Below are 25,823 nucleotides of genomic sequence, written 5' to 3' on the forward strand. Positions count from 1 at the left end.
CAGTTTGTAGGATCATAGGTACTATACCTTAATCAGAAATAGTAACGTAAGATTTTCTTTGGCCTTATTCCTAGTAATGTAGACAACTGCAATCTTTGTGTCTCCTTTATTGGATCCTCCTCCAAATCACTCCTTCTGACCATAGATGTCCCTGAGGGTTCTTCTCTTCTCCCTTATAGTACTTCACTTAGTGATCTCATCAACTCCCATGGATTTAATAACCCTCTCTCTTCTGATGATTCTCAACCTACCAGTTCTGCATCAGTCTCTCTGCTAACCTCTGACCTCATATCTCCAACTTTTAGACTTGAACTAGATGTCTCATAGACATTTTAAATTCAATATGTCCAAAATAAAACTCATTATCTTTCCTCCTGAACCTTTCCCTCTTATTTTCCCTATTACTATAAAAGGCAATGTTACCCTCCAAGTCCCTCAGGCTCATGACCTAGGAGTCATCCTGGATTCCTCACTATATCTCACCTCCCTCCCACTCCCCCATATCCATGCTGTTGCCAAGACCTGCCAATTTTAGCTTTGTAAAATCTCCTTGATATGTCCCCTCCTCTCCTCTGACTATCAACACTCTAGCCCTGTGATTATTGCAGTAACCTGCTGGTTGGTCTACCTGCCTCTAGTCTCTTCCCACTCCATGCCATTCTCCATTAAGTCATTAAAATGATTTTCCTAAGACACTGGACTGATCATGTCACCACCTCCCACAGCCACCTAACTCAGAAAAACTCTAGTATCTTAATATTTCCTCTAGGAAAAAAACCAAAAAACATGCACGCACATGCACGCACACACACCCACACACACACACACAGATACACACTGGTCTGTTTTGCATTCAAAGGAGTTCACAACATAGCCTCCTCCTACCTTTCCAGTCTTCTTATACCATTTATTCCCCAACATTATTCTTCAATACAGCAACACTCGTGGCCTCGCTTTTCCACCAAGAAGACAGTCTATTCATTGGCGTTTTCTCTGACTTTCCTGCATACCTGGAGTGCTCTGCCTACTCCAGTCTGGTTTCCTTCAAGTCACAACTAAAATTCTACCTTCTACAGGAAGCCTTCTCTAATGTCTCTTAATTTTAGCACTTTCTCTCTTTTAATTATTTCCTATTTATCCTGTATATAGCTTGTTTTATGTATACACACATATGTGTGTATGTGTGTGTGTATACGTGTGTGTATGTTTGCATGTTGTCTTCCCCCATTATAGTATAAACTCCTTGATGGTAGGGACTGACTTTTGCTTATTTTTGTGTTCCCAGTGCTCATTATTGTATCTGGAAAATGGTTGGCACTTAATAAAATATTTGTTGGTTTGTTGGTTGGTTGATTAAAAATTGTATTAACTCTTTGGAACTCTAAGTTCCATGATGAGACTATGATTTGACTATACATTGTACTAAGAGGTCAGATGGCCATGCACTTTATAAGGCTTAGTAAAAATAAAATAAAATAAACAAACAAAATAACTTAACTGGTAGGCCCTCAATGAATCAAGTTGTAAAGTGGTAGAAGAGTGTGTGGGAACCACAAGTTCGTTTTGCTTAGCCATTCTTTTTCTATTTTACATAAATATTCTCAGGGTAGAGAATAGCTGAATGTATGTAATTGAGCAAAAAGGGGAGAAAATAAATATTTATTAAGAGCCTACTATATTCTAAACAATTTACAAATATTATCCTGTTTGATCTTTACCTAATTCTGTGAGTTAGGTGCTATGATCCCAATTTTCAAGTTGAGGAAATTGAGGCAATCAGAGGTTACCTCATTTGCTTAGCGACACACAGCTATTCAATGCTTGGAACTGTATTTGAATTTAAGTCTTCAGAACTCCAGGACCAGCCAGCACTTTATCCGCTATCACCTAACCTATAACCACGTTTTAAAAATATATGTATGTATGTATGTATGTATGTAGAGAGAGAGAGGCGTATGAATACATAAACATACATATATGTTAAAATACAATCCAGATCACCAGTATATTCAAAAAAGTTGATTGGAATGGTGGTATCACTTTTTCACAACTTGTTTGGCATCTTAGCTAGTAAATAGATCATGAAGAAGGAAAGGGAAAAGAGAAAAACATTTATTAGGAGCTTTCCATGTACCAGGCACTTTGGTAAGCACATTACATATATTTTCCCACTTGATCCTCAACAACTCTATGAATTAGGTGTTGTTATTATTTTCATATTACAGGCAAGGAAACTGAAACAGACAGAGGTTAAATGATTTACTCAAAGGTGACTCAGCTAGGAATTGTCTTGGCTAGATTTAAACTCAGGTCTTCCGGTTTGCAGGCATAATGTTCTATTGACTGTGCTCATTGTGTCATAAAAGATTTACTTAGTTTGTTTGCATTTCCCTTTGTTAATGGTTTTTGACTAGCAGAATAAGCAGTAGAGACAAAGGACTTCAAATCCTTCTGCTGTATGGATGGAGTCTTCAACTTCCACTTCCTGATCTCTACCTAGCTCCTTACTCCAAGCACAACAGACTTTTTTGCTTAAGATATAGACTCTAATATTCCACTATGGCAAGAAAGGCCGATAAAGTTTCTTGTAATTAAAGAGGAAAAAAAGGAAAAGAAAGAACTGAAAAATGTAGATAAATAGAATGTTTAAAAATGTTAGGAAATTTTGAACTGTGTCCAGAGTTGCCTCAGCCAATAGGGAATTCTTTTTAGAATTTTGCTTAAAATATTTTACTTAATTTGATATTGTTCCATTTTTAGTAACTTGCTCACTTCCCCTCCTATTCTGCTTTTCATGAAGAATAATCATTTTAATTAAGCTTTCTACTATTTCCTTAAATAGGCTACATATTGCCACAACTTTAATTTTAGAGCTCTTTAAACTTAGCTAATGAATAGCTTATAAATTTATGGATTCATAATAATAACATATATATATACATATATATATTTGTACCTATATATATGTGCTTATGTATAAACATATTTGTATAATCCTATATGTGTATTCATTCTAATCCTCCCAGCTATGAGTTATGAATGATAGCGTGTATTAAAATCCCATATGAAAAGTCTTGGTGCAAGATAGGGTTGTAAGAAATGGGAGGAGGAGTTTTGTTTCCACAGAACTAAAGGTGTGCTTCCCTGCCCTCCCCAACCCCAGCTTTAGCAGAGACCAGGCCTCAAGGTCAGTCAGGTGAGAGGTCAGAGGCTTGTATGCATGTGCATGCTTTTTGAGAAGGCAGTCTGGGGAATTAGAGAGGCCAAACACACTTGAACCAGTTCAAGCTTATCGAGGGTCTGGTCTTGGTCAAGAATCCAGGCCTACTGATTTGCATAATTTGCATATGTTGAAGAGGGAAAGTAGGGGAAGTAAAAGAATATAGTTTAATCCTAAACTAAGACGAGGAAAATCTAATTAACTTCACTTTTGTTTCTGTATCCTTATTATCCTACCTGTATAAACTGTATAAACCTAGGAAAACTATATAAAAAATAAAGATTGTCAACTAACCATAACTCCAGCAGGAGTGGAGGGAATGGTTACCCCTGCTCCTGCAGCTGTATCAGTGTGAGTGTTCCCATGAACACTACACCCGCTCTCTCGAGGAGCATAATAAAATGCCTTCCTGGGCCCACTCTGGTCTTGAGTTCTCTGGGTGAGAATGGGCAAATCACATGGATCTTCCTAAGGTCAAGTGAAAGGAAGCAATAGGCAGTGGAAGCTCGCTGGGCTTACTCCTGGATCTTGTCTTGGGGTGTCCTGTGATCCCCACTGCGGTGTTAAGAGGGCAACCACTCTGGATTCTCTTGGGGAACCCTGTGGTCTGTACAGCCTTCTTAAGGGGACATCACTTGGGACTTCCAGCCCTGTCTCAGGAGCCTTGTGATCTTACTGCCATCCTAAGGGGCCATTGCTTGGGTCCTCCTTAGGGTCTGACCCGTAGGAGGCCCTGTGATCCCCACAGATTAAGGGGTGGCTACCACTTGGTCTTCCTCTGGGAGTCCTGTGGTCTGTACAGCCTTCACTAGGGATTATCACAGGGTTCTTCCTCAGGACTTTGGCCCTGCCTAAGAAGTCCAATGATTCCCCAAAGCCACATGTTCTCACAATTTGGGGAAATCCAGTGATCCCCAAAACCACGTTTCTCACACAGTCTAGCAGTTGTTGGAAAATTTGGATCTCTCACACAGCAGGAGTGCCCGATGATGGATTTATTTTATGGTTTTGATGAGCACAAAGTTGTTCTCTAGAGAGTTGAAATGAGATAATTACTGTATTTAGTGACCACAAAGCCATAGAAATTTTTACACTACAGAGAAAACCTGGTTACATAGTACTTAGTACTATCTCGTGCCTTTTCTTCTTTTATTATATACATAATCGGGTACAGGGAGGAAGATAACACCTCCTTTCCCACATGTCAGCAGTGGAGCCCGGATAGTGGCAAATTTTGACAATGCAATTGAGAGCTGACCATATACATTAACTCTAGTCTAATGACATAGTTTTGAAAAGTCCCTGTGAGTCATGTTGCCAACATATACATGCTAACTTAATTACTTCACAGGATAAACTTTTTTTATTAAAAAAAATCCCTGAATTTTACATTGAACAGGAATCTTGTTTCTTACAAGATCAGCATGGCAAATAGTAATATATTTGTACAACTATTCTATACATCTATTTATCAGGTTTTTCTCTGGATAGAGATAATGTCCTTCTTCATATGTCCTTTATTGTTAATTTAGTATTTATAATAGCCAAAATGATTTATTCACTCAAAAATTCATTCTTAAAACAATACAGCTGTACCTGTATAAATATTCTCTTGGTTCTGTTCATTTTGCTCTTCATTATTTTGTACAAGTCTCTCCATGTTTTTTCTAAGATCATTGAGCTCTTCATTTCTTATAGCCCAATAGTATTTCATCACAATTATCTACCACAACTTACTTAACTATTCCCAATTAATGGAAATTGTTATTCTAATGCATAAAATAAATTAATATCCTAGATTTACTTTGAAAATATCAATACAATCCGAAGCAAAATGAATTTTCTCTAAATGGAAAAATATTTTTGTTTTAGTAACATAGCTCATCAAATAAACATGATTTAATGCAGTCATTTATTACAAAATGATTTCAGGAAAAGCGTGTAAAGCCTGCACATTATATTTCATTGCTGTGATAAATTCACTTAATGGATTTGAAATTTTCACCTGCTGGGCTATATCTGTTGAACATGGGTACTCATTATGAAGGAAAACAATGTGTAATAGGCCTTTCTAAGACACTATTAATGGTTTAAAGGTTTCAGTGAGTCAAATTACTGTCATCCAACATTTTGAAATTACATTTCTAGTCTTTTCCCAATATAAAATGTACTTATTAAGTACAATTATATTTAACATAGTGGTACTTAGCACACCACTCCTCCTCCTTCCCCCATCAAACACATCTGTATACATAGCTAATTAATGTAGTAGAAATGTCAAATGCTAGATTCCTGTGAATACAGCTGTTTATAGGAACACTGAGCCTTTAAACCTGTATTTTTCTTCCTTTTCATTATTTTGAGTAAATAATTTGTCTCTCCATCTAGATTTTCCAGATCCAAGTGTGTCCCCAAAGTATAGGGATTTTTAATGTATATTTGACTACAAGGGACTTTTCTTGAAAAGATTATGTGGTTTTGCACTGTTATCAGCAAAGGATTTTTGTACAATCCTTTCTGCTAATAGCAAAGGAAGAGAGGAAGAGTTACTCCCATGTGTATGAGCAGATGGAGGAATGTTAGTCTTACGTTCCAGTCACCAGTGCTGATTCTTTTATCTTCTGATTCCATTACTGAAACAGACCATGCCTGTCAAACTAGCTGTTAGATGTGGATGACAGCATATTAAAAAAAGTCTGCTCAAAATTCTTCCTTTAGAGTGGAATGTTGTATATTAAGTTGACTTCTATAAAAATGCCTTTGCATATATATTAAAGGAATGCTCTCAATCTTAAAATTAGATGTGGGGAAAAAAATCATATAATTTCTTTTGAAAATTTCAAAGTTTGGCCTGCAATTTTTGGAAATCCTAAATGGCAGCCTGAATGCTCTTTACATCCTTGTGCTATATGATAATGCAGTACATTTCTCTTTATTCCACGTTCTTGACATATTTTCTTTCTATATTCAAACATCAAAATTTTAGATACTTTACCACTAATGACAATGTATTTACTATGTAATATTACTCCAGAGATCAAAGCACTATGAATCAAAGCATTAAAAATCTTGCCCTTTGGATTTTGTCATAGTTAAATTCTAATGACCTTGAATCAAGACTTGTCAGATGAAAGTCACACATACATGACAGATTTTTCAGACTTTGTTCTGTGAAAGATTGGCATCTGTTGAATGAAATTTATAGAACCATATAAAACTTCTGAAAAATTCTACTTTTAAGAGATGCTGAATTGCAACAGATGCTTTAACAGAATTGTCTAGTTCAACAATAGAGTTTGAAGAGTTATTAGTTATTTCAAGGGCAGGACATTCTTTTTTGACACTTTGCTTCCATATGGCCTCATCTCCACAAATTAATTCTCCAAGCTGGAAGGGACTTTTGAAGTTACCTTACCAAACTTATGCCTGAAAAGAACCCACATATATCATATTTGATTAATAGTCACCCCGACTTACATGAATAATTTTGCAGTGTGGTGACTAATACTCTTCAACATAACCCGTTATACTTTTGGACAACTAGACTTCTAATAAGCTTTGCCTTGTTGTTGTTCAGCTGTTCAGTTATATCTGGCTCTTCATGACCCCATGGACCATAGCAGCGCAGGCCCTTCTATTCTCCACTGTCTCTCAAAGTCTGTCAAACTTCATATTATTTGTTTCAACATAATTATTTGTTATCTATTCATCTCATTCTCAGCTGTTCCCATTTCCTTTTGCCTTCATTTTTTCCCAGTCTCAGGGTCTTTTCCAATGAGTCCTCTTTTCTCATTATGTGGTCAACGTATTTAACTTTTAGCTTTAGTGTTTAACTTTCCAGCGAATAGCCTGCATTAATTTCTTTAAGTATTGACTGAATTGGCCTACTTGCTGTCCAAAGGACTCTCAGAGTCTCCTCTAGCACCACAATTCAAAAGTGTCAATTCTGTGGCATCCATATACTTCTTTTGGTAAGAAAACAAAAAAACAACAAAAACTATAGTTTTGAATATATGGAGCTTTGTTGGCAAGGTGACATGTCAGCTTTTTAGTATGCTGTCCAGATTTACCATAGCTTTCCTTCCAAGGAACAAGTATCTTTTAATTTTATGGCTGTTGTCACCATCTTCAGTGATATTTGAGCCCAAGAATGTAAAATCTGACACTGCTTCCATTTCTTTTCCCTCTAATTATTTGCCAAGTAGTGATAGGGCCAGTTACCAAGATCTTAAGTGTTATTATGTTAAGATTCAAGCTAACTTTTACACTTTCCTCTTTAACCTTCATCAAGAGGCTTCTTACTTCTTCATCTTCTGATATCAGAGTAGTATCTTCTGCATATTTGAGATCTAGCCTGGTATTTTTCATGATGTGCTCCATATATAAGTTAAATAAAATAGTGACGATATAAAGCCTTGCCATACTCCTTTTCAAATCTTAAACCAATCAGTTGTTCTGTGTTCAGTTCTAACTGTTGCTTCTTCACCCACGTAGAGGTTCCTCAGGAAACAAGATGATCTGGTGTTCACATTTGTGGATTTGCACATTTTGCTGTGATACTATGCTATGATATCCTAGAAGATATCATAGGTCTTCATAGAACTGATCACATTTGGCCTCTTCGGTATTAATGGTTGAAGCAAAGACTTGTATTATTGTGATATTGAATGGTTTCCTTAGATTCGAACAAATATCATTCGGTCATTTTTGAGATTATACCCCAGTATTGCTTTTTACCCTTTTATTGACTATGAGGACTATTCCATTTCTTCTAAGGGATTCTTGGCCACAGTAGTATATGTAGTGATCATCTGAATCAAATTCACCTATTCCCATCCATTTAAGTTCACTTACACCCAAGATGTCAATTTTTAATACTTCCATTGCCTGTTTGACCACATCTAGCTTACCTTCTTCTGTTGATCTTACATTCCACGTTCCTACACAATATTGATCTTTATTTATTTATTTGTCAAGGCAATTGAAGCCTAGTGACTTGCTCAGGGTCACACAGCTAGTAAATGTCAAGTATCTATGGCTGGATTTGAACTCAGCCCCTCCTCACTCCAGGACCAGTGTTCTATCCATTGAGCCACCTAGATGACCAACCCACACATACAACAATAAATAACAGTCACATAGCACTTCCTATGTGTCTACACTATGCTATGTATTTTATAATTATCATCTCAGTAGATCCTCACAACTCTGGGGTGGTAGGTGCTATTACTATTCCCATTTTACAAATTAGAAAGTGGAGGCAAAAAACAAAGGTTAAGTGATTTACCCCGGGTCACATATCTTATAAGTGTATGTGGCCAGATTTGAACTTAATTTTTCCTGATTCCAAACTTCTCACTCTATCCACTGTGCCACCTAACTTTCTCTTCTATTATTTATCTTGGGTTGAAAAACCAAAAACCAAAACAAAACATTCTGCTTATTTTAAATTAACTCATGTAGACAGATGAGAATGTATTTGAATGTAAACTTCTATAGAAAAATCTCATGAGATAGGTAGTATAAATATTAATGTCTACATTTCAATAATAGAAAAATAGTCTAAAAATGGTTGATTGATTTGCTGAGTTTGTGTCAGCATCTAGTCAGTGCCAAAGTAGGATTTGGGCAGAGATCTTTCTCCACACACAAGTAGTACATGCTACACTTTCCAACAAGCCACATTGTTATTCAGATAACCACCAGTTTTCTGAATGGGCCATTCAGTGTGTACTGGAATCTACACAGGAAAAATTGTGAAATAAGTGTGGTTTGCTTAGCTTGCCCCCCAAACATATGTGTGTGTTTGTGTGTGTATATGTGTGTTTACATACAAACACATACATATTTACATATATGTCTGTGTCTGTGTGTCTTTGCGCGTGTGTATATGCAATATCTTTATTCCACTTAGACCCTGTTCTGCACCTTCCCACCTATTTCCAGGAAGAGTTCTAAACTATAAATGTTACTTTTCCTACTCACATTCCCCAACAAAATAATAATCATAATAATGACAGTAATACTTATAATATGTCTTGATCCTTCAAGGCTATTGATTTCCCAGGTTCTAACTTGTTAATATGACAGATTTATCTGGTTCTAATTGGATGATGGTAGACAATGTGTTACTATCCTTTAGTAACATTTACATTTTAGAAGGTACCAGCTAGAGACCTTTCTTAATCCAAAGGCATAACTAACCATGGTAATTTTAGATAGTGTTACTGGGAGATATTTTGAAGCAGGTAAGACTTTTGGTACCCAACAAGTCACAATATATGCCTATGTGGTTGTCTATGTGGATTGGCCAGTGATATGTGGTCTGCATGTGATATTATATTTCACTCTTCAATTCCTGGGTTTCAGGAGTGGTTTATATAACACATAAAATATGTTTATGCACATATAGAAAATAAGTTATTTGTCTTTAAGAAAATTGAATAGTCTGACAGAGTCACCAAGCTCATGGCCTCAGGCAAGTACAGCCTGAACCATATTAAAATGTAATTGGGAAATGTTTAACAAAATAAATAAAAATACAATACAACATAGAAATATTAATTTGTAATCTTCTAATTAAATATGTAACCTACAGGGATCCATTTCTATTTTAATTATATATCACTGTTCCAAGAAACAGCTATAGTTATAGTCATCACAAAAAACTAAGATAATAATACTAAGAGCTAACATTTATATCACCCTTTAAGTTTTGATAAATCTCATTTGACCTTTTGTTGAGAAAGTAAAAAAGGGCAATATTTGAATGCATAGAATAAAGGAGTGGTACGATTCTAATGATTTGTATCCATTGTTAAATGTATAATATTCCCTCTCCTCTCTTCTCACATCCCTCAAATGCTCTCACCCACTGCCTTATATTTTGCTTGGTAATTTAATCTGTTTTCATAGATTCAATTATCATCTGTGTGCATATGATTCTTGGCTCTATATACAAAGCCCTAACCTCTCTCTTGACCTTCATTCTCACATTTCCAACTACTTATTGGACACTTTGAATTGGATGTTCCATCTTCAACTTCATATGTCCAAAACTCAATTGATCTTTTCTCCAAAAACCCTCCCTAACTTCCTAACTTCCCTACTAGTGTGGATGGTATCATCCTCCTAGTAGCCCAAGGTCCCAATCTAGGGTCATCCTTGACTCCTCAGTTCTCTTCTCCATCCAATGTGTTTCCAAGTCTTGTCTATTATTCCTTCACATCTTTTATACCTATTCCTCCTTCTCTCTGTAACCGGAATGGCCTTTGTTTTCTTTGAGTGACTCAGCTTACCTCATTGAGCCTCTGGATGCTGTGGCTTGCTCTTCTGGGGCAGGAGGACCAGAGAGCATGCCAGGAAGCAGACAACTTCCTGTGTGATGAGTCTTGGGGCTGGCTGAGGTGAGGTGTTGTTTACCCTAGGGAGAGAGGCCAACTCAAGAACCAATCGGCCCTGGTCATTCAGGCGGTGCTTGATGATGTCAAAAACTCTATAAGAGGGGAGAGGACAGCTTGAAGCTCTCTCTTTCCTTTTCTGGTTGGTGTGGGAGCAGCGACAAGCAAGTGTGATTCTGGGCCAGCCCTTGCTCTCGGGCCGAGCCCAGATGTTGGTAACTATGAATTGTATTGGGTCGGTCTGTTGATATTTGTAATTTGTTCGTATTTTGGTTTTGAGGTTCAGGGTGCTGGTTTGTTTTTCCCCTGAACTAAATGAATGTTTTGAACCTCAGGGTGCTGGCTTCTTCCCCTGAAGTACGTGAATGAATCTGTATTTGGTATATCTCTTGATGCTTGTCTATATGCTCCCCTGAACTAACTGAATGCTAACTGAATGCTGGCATTTTCCCCTGAACTAAATGAATGTTGTCTGTATGCTAAGTGAATGCTGGATTAAAGTAAGCTGGTCAACCCCTTCACCGTGCTTTCCTTGTTTAAGCAGATAAAAAGAACCTGTGCTTTCCTGGTGTCCCGGCAGCCTCCTGGGTCCTGGCAGCCTCCTGGGTCCCGGCAGCTCCCTGGATCCCAGCAGCCCCCTGGGTGCCAGCTGTGGGGGAGGGATCTTACGCCCCCACTGAAGCTGCTAGCTGGGTTGTTAAAACACTCTCCTATGACCTCACCACCAACTGGTGAATGTTTTCATTACTTAATACTTGTGCTATTAAAATAGCCTTCTGTCTGTTATCCCTGCTTTAAATTTTGTTATTCTTCTTTCAACTCTATGTTTTTTCAATGGTTGTATCCAGTGCCTTGAAATCTTATCCTTATCTTCTCAGACTTTAGGTTTCACTGGCTTTAATCAATGCAACTGAAATATTACCTTTTATAAGAGGCTTTCCCTGGGCCACCTCAACACTAATGCCTTCCCTTGGAGATAATCTCTAATTTACCCTTTATATATCTTTTATGTACATAGTTGTTTGCATGTAGTCTTCCCCCATGAGATTGTGAGCTCCTTGAGGGCAGGGACTGTTTTTGCCCAGTACCTGACCTTTAGTAAGCACTTAACAAATGTTTATTGATAACTTAATTTTACATTATCTCCTTAACTTTCCCTATCACAATGAGGACATTTGTAGGATACTGTCATTATGATTTCCAATTTGAGTGCCATAACATTTTGAAGGCTACATAATCCATTCCCAAAGCTTGACATTAAAGTCCAAGTACAATACTCTAGCCATTAAGTTACTTAGCTGCCTAAAGCCTTTGTCTTATTCACATGGTCTTCTGTCAAACCAAATTTCCTTTAATGCACACTTGGAATTTTTTAATGAGATAAATAACTTTACATTTCTCCCAGTTATATCCTCATTCATTCAATTCAAGAAGCACTATCTTATTTTGTTTTTCAAATCAGACCAAGGCTTTTATTTATTCACTTCTTGCATTTAAAATATTCTTCGATGACATCTTTGGCCTAAGATTCCTTGCTATAGTCCTTAACAACAACGCAGCTGCAGCCAGCCACTTTACGGGGCTTTCCCTCTCTGTCAATTTTGCAGAGGCCTACCCATTCACCCAGCTTCTTGTTGTCATTAACCTTGACGAAGTTGATCTGATGCTCAGCACACAGGGCCTCAACCAACTTTACATACATAGGTTCATCACAGTTGGAAGCAAGAACACAAAGATGGACTTGGTGTTTGTCCAAGGCTTTGGCAGCTTCACGAATTCCATGAGCTAGGCCATCGTGGATGAGTGTGGTCTTCAGCATTTCTTGTAGAGCAGTGTTAACGTCCATTACACCTCCAGCAGCAATGCCTTCCTTGGCCATTGCAGCGGTTCACGGGTGAAGCTAAATCTTAAACACCCGGGAGCCTCCGCCTCCTGCTCGACTCAGCGGCGACAGGGAAAGAGCACTATCTTATTTTTTAACCACATAATTTTAATGTATTGACAATCTCTTTGAATATTACTTCTAATACACAACATACTGCTTTTCATCCAAACTTTATGCCATCTGCAAAATGGGTAGTTATTGTCATAGCTGTATAGAGAGATGTATAAATGGATGGAAGAATGACTAAATGAATGAATAGAAGAATGAATGAAATGTATTTTTAAGGAGCAAATTAAACCCCCACCCATGTGGTGGGGGATAGAAAATCTTCATGTTAGGAGTTATGGACATGCTCAAACAAGCCATCTGAAGGGTGTCTCCATGTTAGGTGATCTGGGCATGCTCCAAAGGCAAGCATCATAGATGAAATAAACAAACTACTTTCAACAATCTAATTTACTTTCTTATGCCATAATTTCCTATGTATTGTCTCTTCATTCACAACCTCATTCCCCATACAAAATTTCTCCTACCCCACTCCCTCTTCTATTGCTATGAACCAAAGGACAATAACAGAACATGTTCAGCAGGGTTGTTTGGGTCAAGAGTTGAAAAATGAAATGTAAGCAAGGAGGTAAAAGAAGGGCATTCTAGCACAATTTTCCCCTTTGCCATTGGACTCAAGTATAAGAAATACTTATTTGATTGTTTGTTTTCATAATGAATGTTTTTGTTCAAATTTTTATTAATTGCATTGGTTGCTAGCGGTTAAGCTTACTCCAATACCCTAGAAAAGAACTTAATTCTGTATTGATAGTGACATCACAATACAAACCGTACTGGGTTTTAATTATTAAAAAGGCTGTGAGATTAAACTCAGTTTATTTGAACTCAATTTGACACATTGACTTCATTTATTTCCCAAGGACATAGCATAGTGTCTTAATAAATTTTAAATTTGACTGAACAGAGTTGCATTCAATTGAATTATACTGAATTTAACTAAATTAAAACTGAACAAACAAAAGAGAGGAAAGGTTATTTAGACAATTTAGGGGAGAGTGTGAGCAAAGGGAAGAAGGTAGGAAGGCACAGCTTATTTAGGAGGGGAACAAAGAGTAGTCCATTATGTTGGAGGATAGTGAGAGTGGGACAGGAGTAATAGGAGATGAGGCTAAAATAAAGCTAATGTGACTCCAAAATGTGGAGAACTGTGAATGTCAGGCATGAGTCTGAACCATAGGGGTTGAACTCCATGAGTAGCACCAGATTACAATGCAGTTGGGGAATGTTTAACAAAATAAGTAAAAAGAATAAAATCTAGATAATGTTAACTTGTGATTTTCTGAGTGATTTTCTGCTTCAGGAATCCTTTTCTATTTGAGTTGGACAAAACTAGTCTGGAATATATACTCAGACACTTTGGAGGCATGGAGAAGAATTTTTGAATAGAGAAGCATAACCAGAACTACTCATAAGAAATTATTCTAGAATATTAATAATTGATAATAGTACAATATAGGAATTTAAGGTATACGAAGTGCTTTATAATCTTGCATAATCTTGTTAAATAGGTGCTACCAGTATTGCAATTTATATTTTATAAATAAGTAAACCGAGGCTTAGAGAGGTTTAGTGACTGGCACTTAGTCACAGAACTAAACTAACAACCATCAGTAATGAAATTCAAACCCGCTAATCTCTCCTGACTTCATGTCCATATTGTATTTCAGGAATACATATAGAAGTTCTATCATGAGCTCATTGAGGATAGGCACTGTCTTATTCCTGGTTGTTGTTGTGGTTGTATCCCCCCAGGGCTTTACATAGTACCTGGCCTATAGCACATGCCTAGTATATGTTTATAAACTGACTGATTGAGGGAATGATAATGTGGAAGTGAGAAGAGCTATTAATAGGCTCTTGCAGTCATCTAGGGAGACAGAAGTAAGGGCCTAAAACAGTGTGGTTAAAGTAGCAATAAAAGGGGGCAGAGCCAAGATGGCCACTGGAAAGCAGGGACTTGCCTAAAGCTCTCCTCCAGGTCCCTCCAAACACCTATGACAATGTCTCTGAACAAATTCTAGAACTGCAGAACCCATGAAATAGCAGAGGGAAGCAGGGCTCCAGCCCAGGGCAGCCTGGATGGTCGCTGGGTAAGGTCTATTGCATGGAACTGGGAGCCAAGCAGAGCAGAGCCAAGCGTGGGCTGTGCCTGGACCAACCAGATGGGGAGCCAGGCAGAACAGGCCATAGTGCCCTGAATCAGGGACCTGTGGCAGTTACCAGACTTCAAACCCACAAATGCCAAAGACAACAGAGAAGGTTAGTGGGAAAAGCTTCTGGGACAGAGTGAAAGTAGTTTGCAGTTGGCCACAGCCCCAGAGGTGGCAGAGGTGGTGTAGCTCTGAGGCTACTTCCAGAGCTATAGTTGCAGTTGCTTCCAGCCCCAGGCCCACCTGGTGGGAGGAATTAAGTGGCAGGTCAGAGCAGGAGTGCAGAGTCTGCTTAAGATCTGAGTCATGGTCCAGGTTGGTGGTTCTTGGGGGAGGAGTAGTGCTGATGTGGCAGAGCTTGCTGTGTAGAAATAGCTCTGCAAACAGCAGTGCAGCCTCTCAAGCTTGGGACAAAGTACTCTCTACACTACAAACAGTCATACCCCAATGAAAAACTCAGGGATGAAGTAATTTGGCTGGGAACATGGCCAGGCAGTGAAAACAAACTCAGATTCAGACTCAGACTTTGGAATCTTTCTTTGGTGACAAAGAATACCCAAACATACAGTCAGAAGAAGTCAACAAAGTCAAAGAGCCTACAACAAAAGCCTCCAAGAAAAACATGAATTGGTCTCAGGCCATGGAAGAGCTCAAAAAGGATTTGGAAAAGCAAGTGAGAGAAGTAGAGGAAAAATTGGGAAGAGTAATGAGAGTGATGCAAGAAAACCATGAAAAACAAGCCAATGACTTGCAAAAAGGAGACCAAAAAATACTGAAGAAAGTAACACCTTAAAAAATAGAGTAACCCAAATGGCAAAAGAGCTACAAAAAAAACAATGAGGAGAAGAATGCCTTAAAACTCAGAATTAGCCAAATAGAAAAGGAGGTCTAAAAGACCACTGAAGAAAATACTACCTTAAAAATTAGATTGGAAGCTAGTGACTTTAGGAGAAATCAAGATATTATCAAACAGAAACAAAGGAATGAAAACATGGAAGACAATGTGAAATATCTCATTGGGAAAACCACTGACCTGGAAAATAGATCCAAGAGAGATAATTTAAAAATTATGGTACTACCCAAAAGCCATGATCGAAAAAAGAGCCTAGATATCATTTTTCAAGAAGTTATCAAGGAAAACTGCCCTGATATTCTAGAGCCAGAGGGTAAAATAGAAACTGAACGAATCCACCAGTTGCCTCCCGAAAAAGATCCCAAAAAGAAAACTCCTAGGAATATTGTTGCCAAATTCCAGAGCTCCCAGATCAAGGAGAAAATACTGCAGGCAGCCAGAAAGAAACAATTTGAGTATTGTGGAAACACAATCAGAATAATACAATATCTAGCAGCTTCTACATTAAAGGATCGAAGGGCTTGGAATACAATATTCCAGAGGTCAATGGAGCTAGGATTAAAACCAAGAATCACCTACCCAGCAAAACTGAGTATCATGCTCCAAGGCAAAATATGGATTTTCAACAAAATAGAGGACTTTCAAGCTTTCTCAGTGAAAAGACCAGAGCTGAATAGAAAATTTGACTTTCAAACACAAGAATCAAGAGAAGCATGAAAAGGTAAACAAGAAAGAGAAATCATGAGGGACTTAATAAAGTTTAACTGTTTTGTTTAGATTCCTACATGGAAAGATGATGTGTATAATTCATGAGACCTCAGTATTAAGGTAGCTGAAGGGAATATATATACACACACATATGTATGTATATATATATATATACACACATATGTATATATACATATGTATATATACATATGTATATGTATATATGTATATATACATATGTATATATACATATGTATATGTATATATGTATATATATATATATATGTATACACATAGAGAGTGAGAGAGAGAGACAGAGACAGAGGGCACAGTGTGTGTTGAATATGAAGGGATGATACCTGAAAAAGTAAAATCAAATGAAAGGATAAGAGAGGAATATATTGAGAGAGAGAGATAAAGGGAGAGATAGAATGTGGTAAATTATCTCACATGAAAGTGGCAAGAAAAAGCAGTTCTGTTGGAAAATTAAGAGGGGGCAGATGAGGGGGAATGAGTGAATCTTGCTCTCATTGGATTTGACCTGAGGAGGGAATAATATACACACTTAATTGGTATCTTACCCCACAAGAAATAAGGAGGAAGGAGATAAAAAAGGGGAGACAATAGAAGGTAGGGCAGATAGGGGAAGGAGGTAATCAAAAGCAAACACTTTCAAAAAAAGGGACAGGGTCAAGAGAGAAAATTGAATAAAGGGGAACAGAATAGGAAGGAACAAAATATAGTTAGTCTTTCATAACATGAGTATTGTGGAAGCATTTTGAATAATGATACACATGTGGCCTATGTTGAATTGTTTGCCTTCTTAGGAAGGGTGGGTGGGGTGGGAAGAGGGGAAAGAATTTGGAACTCAAAGTTTTAAGAGCAGATGTTAAAAAAAGTTGTTTTTGCATGGAACTGGGAAATAAGATATACAGGTAATGGGGCATAGAAATCTATCTTGCCCTACAAGAAAGTAAGGGAAGAGTGGGGTGACAGAAAGCAGGGCTGACTCGGAAATGGGGCAATCAGAATATATGCCACCTTGGAGTGGGGAGAGGGTAGAAATGGGGAGAAAATTTGTAATTCGAAATCTTGTGGAAATCAATGCTGAAAACTAAAAATATTAAATAAAAAAAATTTTAGAAGAGAGAGTAAAAGTGACAGGGACCACAAATTTGATATCTGGTAGTAAAAAAACATATGATTCTTTATTAAAAAAATAAAGTAGCAATAAAAAAGGATGAGGTGGATGTATGAGATATTGATGAAGATGAATGGTACACAGTGGAAAGAGAAGAAATTCCAGAGTTAGTTGACCTAGATTCAAATCATGCCTCTGATGCTTATTTCTGTGTAACCTTGAGTAAGTCATTTTACCTCTATAGGCCTCAGTTTTATCACCTGTAAAATGAAAGCAGGGGAGTCTAGGTGCCCTATGAGGTTCCTTTGACCTTTAGATCTAGAATCCTTTGATCCAGACACTTAATTTTAAGCTTTATATCCAACAATTAAGTGACACTTAGCTATTGTCAGCAAGAGATTCATGAATAAATGACAAGATTTAGTGGCTAAATGTATATGAGCAGCACAGGATAGAAAAAAGTGAAAGATATCTCCAAAGTTTTCAAAGTGAAGGAACAAATGGATGGTGTTCTCACTGATGATGGAAAAGGTGAGATAGGTAAGAGGAATCACATTTAGGGGGAAATTGATGAGCTTCATTATTGACATGATGAATTTGAGATATTGTTGAGGCATCTAGGTGAAAATGTAGCGATTGTAAACTAAGATATATATCTAGGGCTGGAGCCCTAGAGGTCATCTGCCTTTCTTTCACTATTCTTACACATCTATTTAGTTACAACATAAGTCACTACTGAGAAATTCATAGTAAAACCATCCCTGTGGGTAATTTTTGATCTCTAGCAACTAAAACCATATTTCTCTAATCTTCTATTATTAATATTGCCAGCCAAATTATGAGGAAGGGTTAAATAGTTATGCGGTCTTTATTCTTCTCTCCCTAGCCAATTGTTAGTAGCCACTGGGCAAGGGGAGCAGAAGGGTGCTCCCCTTGAAGTACATGATTCTCCTGTTCCAGTGCCTACAGCTCCAATGAGGGCAGGCAGATGGAATCACAGCAACATTGCTTGTGACTGACTCAAGTACAAAAGAGAGAGCAGTTTGCCAAGAGGCTGGCTTATTCTTTCTCCATATCTCTTATCCACAGCTAGCCAATAGTGCCTAGTTCCAACACCATATGCCCTCTCCAGTGGCTGGGAAATGTCAGATGGGTCTGAACACAGCCACAAGGAACCCTGTGGTTCTGCACTTAGCTTTATCTCATTCTGTAATCTGTATATTCAGTATAGCAGACGCTCGGTCATCCTTTGCTAGATTTCTGACACAATGAGTGATGAGAAATTTAAAGGGGCAGGGGAAATCAGTGAGAGAAAGGAACTATAGTTTTGCATCTAATATTTACCAGCTGTGTGACCTTGGGCATGTCACTTCCATTCCATATACCTCCTAATGAGGAGATTAGATTAAATATCTCCAAGTTCTAAATCTTTTAACCTCAGTGAATGTTTTAGTAAAAGAGGGAGACAGTTGTGTTCTAAGAAACCAGTTGAATTTTAGAAAAACAAGTTCACTGGTTACTGATTAGATTAGACCACTTCTGTTAAACCCTTGCTAGGTACAACATAGTGCCAAGCTAAGGACTACGAATGCAAATACAAGCAAAAAAGAAAGATGGTTCCTGCCCTCAAGGAGCTTACATTCTAATGGAGGAATATATCACAGAGGAAACTGGACAGGGTGAATAAGATCCCTGTGTGAGGGCAAGATTAGGCAAGACACTTCCTTAAGTGGAGATTCAAGGAGCTCAGCATTCTAGGGCATTACTTTCTGCTGTCCAAGTGCAACAATACAACAATTTGGTTTTTTTGCAAAGTCAGTATATTCAGCAGTAACAGGCATTGTAAAAATAAAAGAGGCATGACTGGATGGGTCAATCTAAGCTTAGTTTCTTAGACAAAGCTCATTCTTGTTTTTCTTTGTATATTGAAACATTTGGATATCGCTGATAATAAGTTAAAAAATTTTTAAAAAGGAAATTAATAAAGAGTACTCCATGGGCCTGATAATCCCAGATGCCTTTAGTTGTCCTTCGGAGTAAGCTTATGGAGTCCTGGTTTTTTTTTCCTCCACTAATTTTGGATTTCATCTTCCAAGGACAAAAGCTTTGTTGGCATACTATAAAATCCATCTGCTGTTTTCTGCCCTATTTAGTTTAACATTTTAAGAACCCTTTAGAGCTTGTGCTGAAAGATGCCATACAGTCTTGCAAATCTCTTTGTTCCCACTTGCTTGTGTTTAAGAGGGAATGGGAACTCCATACTATACATTTAGACTATTAGCAAAATTAAATAGTAAAAAAATGTAAGTAGTAGATCAGCAAGTTATCTGTTCCTCTCCCAGAAAATAAGAAACTCAGTAGGTATTTGCAAACAGGTTGTGATTTTCAGAGGGACTATTCCTGCAGTATCCTTGAAAAATAACAGGATTCTTTTGTAGGATTATGTTTTATAGGCCCTTAAAGGGAAGAAAATTCTTAAATCCTTGAGAGAAAGCTGCCCTCATGCAAACCTAGAGAGGTTAGGAATACTAAGATCCCCTACTAGAAAATATGGAGTCAAACAAGAAAGTAAAGCAAGACAGCTTTATTTAGTGGACACTGTTATAATGTGAAGGGCAGCCAGAGAGACTGGTAAAAATAGGTCAGGTCCACTGAAGACCCACGTGGAAGGCAGTTTACTCCTCTGGATCTATATAGGAAATGGAGCACCCTCTTCCAAACCAGTAGTTTAGAGGGGTTTTCAAGGGTTCCTATCTGCGTTTAACCAGACCATGAATTTGGGAAAGGGAGACGAGGATGTTTGGACCTTGCAACTGGTGCTGATTCATGTTAGAGGGGTGAGAGAAGACTCCTGGGGAACTGGTGAATATTTGATATTCACACTCTCAATAAGGTAAAATCAGGGTTAGGAGCTTTGCTAGGGCTTCTTTGTTTAAGGGAGGTAAGGGAGGCCACTAGAGTCATTAAAGATGGAAAGGAGAAAACATCTTGATAGACCTTCTTATTAGTCACTGGTGCTTTCCCTACATTACAACTTAGTTTTCCCACTTTTAGGCCCTTACAAATCTCAGGATTTGGGAGGTTATGAGATATTATGATTGGTTGGTTGTTGTCCTTCATACTCAAGTGGACTAAAATGACATCAGTATGCTACAGTCAAGTTACAGTCTGTCTAACTATGACTGATCAGACCAATATGAGCTCAGAATGTCCTACCACAGTTTGGACACATGAAAATTTGAGGTAGATTGTCTAAATTTGCATGTCTCATGCTTCTTTTTAGGTACTTCAATTCTGCTTTGCTCATAGAGCACAGCACCTTCTCTGATGTGGGCATGCACGCCATGACATGCTGAGCCAGTGTGTCCCATGTCACAATCAATTCCAAGTTCTTAGGAGAGACTTTGAGAGTGTCCTTGTATTGCTTCTTCTTAATGCTATGTGAACACTGACCTTGTCTGAGTTCTCCATAAAATAGTGTTTTTGGTTTAACTAAGCCTCTTTTTATCATCTTTACTATAAATGAAATTATTACCAGTAAGGAAAACAAAGCAAAACATTTAACATTAGAATTTCAATAGTGTATCTCTGCCATGAAAATTCTGGTAACATGGTTTACCTAATGTTAATTTTTCTAGACTTCACTTATTTGTATGCCATGTATCTTTTTCTAATTGTTTTGCAATTTATTCTAGGAGGTGACATGTATATATGAAGAGAAAGATAATTTTATAAATACAAAAGTCTACCATGTTATTCAGGATATCTGTAACAATGTTCTAGTGTTGAGAGTTTTACTTCTTTTTTTGTCTCTTTTTTATTTCATTTATAATGTTTAAGAGGCAGTGAGTAATGAAAAATAATTAATTAATCAACAAGAAGTTATAAGAATAAGGGTACAAATCACAATGTAAGGTTATAGTTACAAGTCAGAAAAGTAAAATCTTGATCCAAGTGACCTGAGACTACCTGAGTGAACTTGCAAAGAACAATTTAAGAAAAATAGTAGCTAATTCAAAATAGACCATGAAAGTTCAGAAATAAAAGGATAATTCTGAAAATCAAAGGCAAGATTAATAAAATTAAAAGTAAGAAAACTATTGAACTAATAAATAAAACTAAGAGCTGGTTTTATGAGAGAAACAATAAAATAGATAAACTTTGTTAATTTGATTTAAAAAATAAAGAAGAAAACCAAAACCAAATTACTAGTATCAAAAATGAAAAGGGTGAATTTACCAAAAATGAAAAGAAATTAAAACAATAATTAGGAGTTATTTGGTCTAACTGTATGTCAATTACTCTAATAATCTAAGTGAAATGAATGAATATTTGCAAAAATATAAATTGCTCAGATTAACAGATGAGGAAATAAAATACTTAAATAACCACATTTTAGAAAAAGAAATTGAACTAGCCATCATTGAACTCTCTAAAAAAACTTTCTATATCTAGGTGGAGCAGTGAATAGAGCACTGACTCTGGAGTAAAGAGGACCTGAGTTCAAATCCAGCCTCAGCCATTTGACACTTACTAGCTGCATGACCTTGGGCAAGTCACTTAACCCCAATTTCCTCACCTCACCCCTCCAAAAAGAAAAAAAAGAAAAACTCTCCAGGGCCAGATGGATTACAAGCGAATTCTACCAAACATTTAAAGAACATTTAATTCCAGTACCTTATAAACTATTTGGAAAAATGGGGGAATGAGTCCTATCAAGTTCCTTTTATGACACAAATATTGTGCAGATACCTGAAGCAGAAAGAGCCAAAACAGAGAAAGACAAGTGTAGACCAATTCCCTTAATGAATAGTGATGCAAAAAAAATTTTAAATTAAATATTAGCAAAAAGATTACAACAATTTATCATGAAGATAATACACTATGACCAGGTGGGATTTATACCACGAATGCAGGGCTGGTTCAATATTAGGAAAACAATGAGCATAACTGACCATATCTCTTGCTCATGGTTGGGCTAAGCTAATATAATAAAAATGACAATTCCAAATAAATTAAATTACTTATCAAGTACCATACCAATCCAACTACCAAAAAAATTATAGAGCTAGAAAAACAATAACAAAGTTCATCTGGAAGAACAATAGATAAAGAATATCAAGAGAACTAATTTAAAAATGCAAAGGAAGGTGGCCTAGCTCTACCAAATCTAAAACTATATCATAAAGTGGCAACCATCAAAACTACTTAGAACTGGCTAAGAAATAGAGGCGGATCAGTGTGATAATTAGGTAGATAAGATACAATAGTCTGTTTGATAAACCCAAAGACTCCAGTTTCTGGGATAAGAACTCGCTATTTGCCAAAAACTTCTGGGGAAATTGGAAAATAGTACAGTAAAAGCTAGAGGTAGACCAACATCTCACATCCCATACCAAGATAAGGTCAAAACGGGTACATGATTTAGACATAAGGGATGATACCCTAAGCAAATTAGAAGAGCAAGGAATAGTTTACCTGTCAGATCTATGAAGTGAATAATTTATGACCAGACAATAGATGGAGAATATTATAAAATGCAAAATGAATAATTTTGATTACATTAAATCAAAAAGTTTTTACACAAACAAAACCAATGCAACCAAGGTTAGAAAGAAAGCAGAAAGCTGGGAAACAATTTTTACAGCAACTATCTCTGATAAAGCCCTCATTTCTCAAATACATAAAGAAATGAGTCAAACCTATAAGAATACAAGACATTCTCCAATTGATAAATGATCAAAGGATACAAACTGGCAATTTTCAGAGGAAGAAATTAAAGCTATCTATAATCATATGAAAAAATATTCTAAATCACTATTGATTAGAGAAATGCAAATTAAAATGTCTCTGAGGTGCAGCATCACACCTGTCATATTGGCTAATATGACAAAAAAAGAGATAAATGTTGGAGATATGGGAAAATAGGAATACTAATGCACTATTGGTGGAGTTGTGAACTGATACAACCATTCTGGAGAACATTTTGAAACTATACACAAAGGGTTATAAAACTGTGCATACCCTTTGATTTAGCAATACTACTGGGTCTGTACCCCAAAGAGATCATAAAAAGGGGGAAAGGACCCACATGTACAAAAATATTTATTGCTGCTGTTTTCGTGGTGGCAAAGAAGTGGAAATTGAAGGGATGCCTATCAATTGGGGAATTCTTGAACAGGCTGTGATATATGAATGTGATGGAATACTCTTGTTCTATAAGAAATGATGAGCAGGCAGATTTCAGAAAAACCTGAAAAGACTTACATGAATTGATGATGAGTGAAGTGAGCCAAACCAGGAGAACATTGAACACAGCAACAGCAACACTCTGCAGTGATCAACTATGATAGACTTAGCTCTTCTCAGTAGTAAAATGATCCATAACAATCCCCAAAGACTCATGTTGAAAAATGCTGACCACATCCAGAGAAAGAACTATGAAATCGGTATGTAGATCAAAGCACACTATTTTCACTTTTTTGTTTTTATTTCTTTCTCATGGCTTTTCCCTTTTGTTCTGATTCTTCTTTCACAACATGACTAACGTGGAAATATATTTAATATGATTATACATGCTTAACCTATGTCAGATTACTTCCTGTCTTGGGGATGGGGGAGGGAAGAGAAAGGAAGGAGAAAAATTTGAAACTCAAAATCTTACAAAAATGAATGTTGAGAACTATCTTTATATTTAATTGGGAAAAAATAAAATACTATTAAGTTAAAAAAAGAAATAAAGGCTCAGTATTAGTTGGCATTATACAAAGAAATATGTACAGGAGTGATTCAGTGGAATGGTAGAATAGAATATGTTTGGGAAATAAGATGAGATGGACTTAAGGAAGTAGTGGATTTTAAGAGACATGAGGAATCAGTGTTTATAGGCTTTAATCAAATTCCCCTGAGAGGGGAAAAGATTGCAATAGAGAAGTTTTAAATAAGTGGGGAAGAGGAGAATGGGTGCAAAAAGGTTTGAGAAGGATTTTTTGGCTAATTAATTAATTTACTTTTCAACATTCACTTCCACAAGATTTTGAGTTACAAATTTTTCCCCCATCTCTCCACTCCCCCCACCCCAAAACTGCAAGCATTCTGATTACTCCTTCCCCCAATTTGCCATCCTTTCTATCAGCCCCTGCCCCTTCTCTTATATCCCCTTCCCTTCTATTTTCCTGTAGGGCAAGATAGATTTTTATACCCCATTGCCTGTGTATCTTATTTCTCAGTTGCATGTAAAAACAATTTTTAACATTTGTTTCTAAAATTTGAGTTCCACATTCTCTCTCTTCCTCCCTCACCACCCACCCTCATTGAGAAGGCAAGCAATTCAATATAGGTTATACATGAGTAGTCATGCAAACCACTTCCATAACAGTCATGTTGTGAAAGACTAACTATATTTACCTCCATCCTATCCCACGCCCCCATTTATCCTATTCTCTTCTTTGACCCTGTCCCTCCTCAAAACCATTTGCTTCTTATTACACTCTCCTCCCATTTCCCCATCCACCTGCTGTTTTCCCCCTACTTTCCTGTAGGGTAAGGTAAATTTCCATACCTGATTGAGTGTGTATGTGATTCCCTCCTTAAGCCAAATCTGATGAGAGTAAGGTTCACTCATTCCATCTCAACTCCCCCTCTTCCCCTCCATTCTAAAAACATTTTCTTCACTTTTTTATGTGAGATAATTTACCCCATTCTATCTCTCCATTTCTCCTTCTCAAAGAACATTCCTCTTATCCTTAAATCTTATTTTTTTAGATATCATCCTTTAATATTCAACGCATTCTGTGCCCTCTCTCTATAGAGAGAGAGATAGATAGATAGATGGAAGGAATAACTACCTTAATACTGAGAAAGGTCTCATGAGTTAAAAATATCATCCTTCCATGTAGGAATGTAAACAATTCAACTTTAATAAGTCCCTAATTATTTCTCTTTCTTGTTTACCTTTTCATGCTTCTCTTGAGTCTTGTATTTGAAAGTCAAATTTTCTATTCAGCTCTGGTGTTTCCATCAAGAATGCTTGAAAGTCCTCTATTTGATTGAATATCTATTTTTGCCCCTGAAGGATTACACTTAGTTTTGCTGGGTGGATGATTCTTGGTTTTAATCCTAGCTCCTTTGACCTCCAGAATATCATATTCCAAGCCCTTTGATCTCTTAATGTAGAAGCTGCTAGACCTTGTGTTGTCCTGATTGTGTTTCCACAATACTTGAAATGTTTCTTTCTGGTTGCTTGCAATGATTTTCTCCTTGTCCTGGGAACTCTGGAATTTGACTTCAATATTCCTGGGAGTTTTCCTTTTGGGATACCTTTTTGGAGGAAATCAGTTGATTGTTTCAATTTCTATTTTGTCCTTTGGTTCTAGAATATCACCACAGTTTTCCTTGATA

At 37.0% G+C, this 25,823-nt stretch overlaps 2 protein-coding genes across 2 annotated transcripts in view; one reads left to right on the forward strand and one right to left on the reverse strand.

Annotated features, from left to right (window-relative positions):
* Window positions 1-25,823, forward strand: part of MYO16 (myosin XVI) — a 675,300-nt gene that overhangs the window by 98,703 nt on the left and 550,774 nt on the right. The gene's annotated exons all lie outside the window — the stretch shown is intronic.
* LOC118846256 (40S ribosomal protein S12-like) lies at window positions 12,143-12,499 on the reverse strand. Its single transcript, XM_036754581.1, has one exon. The coding sequence runs from the start codon at window positions 12,497-12,499 to the stop codon at window positions 12,143-12,145; it is 357 nt and encodes a 118-aa protein (XP_036610476.1).

Source organism: Trichosurus vulpecula, chromosome 4 (assembly GCF_011100635.1).
Source record: "Trichosurus vulpecula isolate mTriVul1 chromosome 4, mTriVul1.pri, whole genome shotgun sequence".
Classification (NCBI taxonomy): Eukaryota; Metazoa; Chordata; class Mammalia; order Diprotodontia; family Phalangeridae; genus Trichosurus; species Trichosurus vulpecula.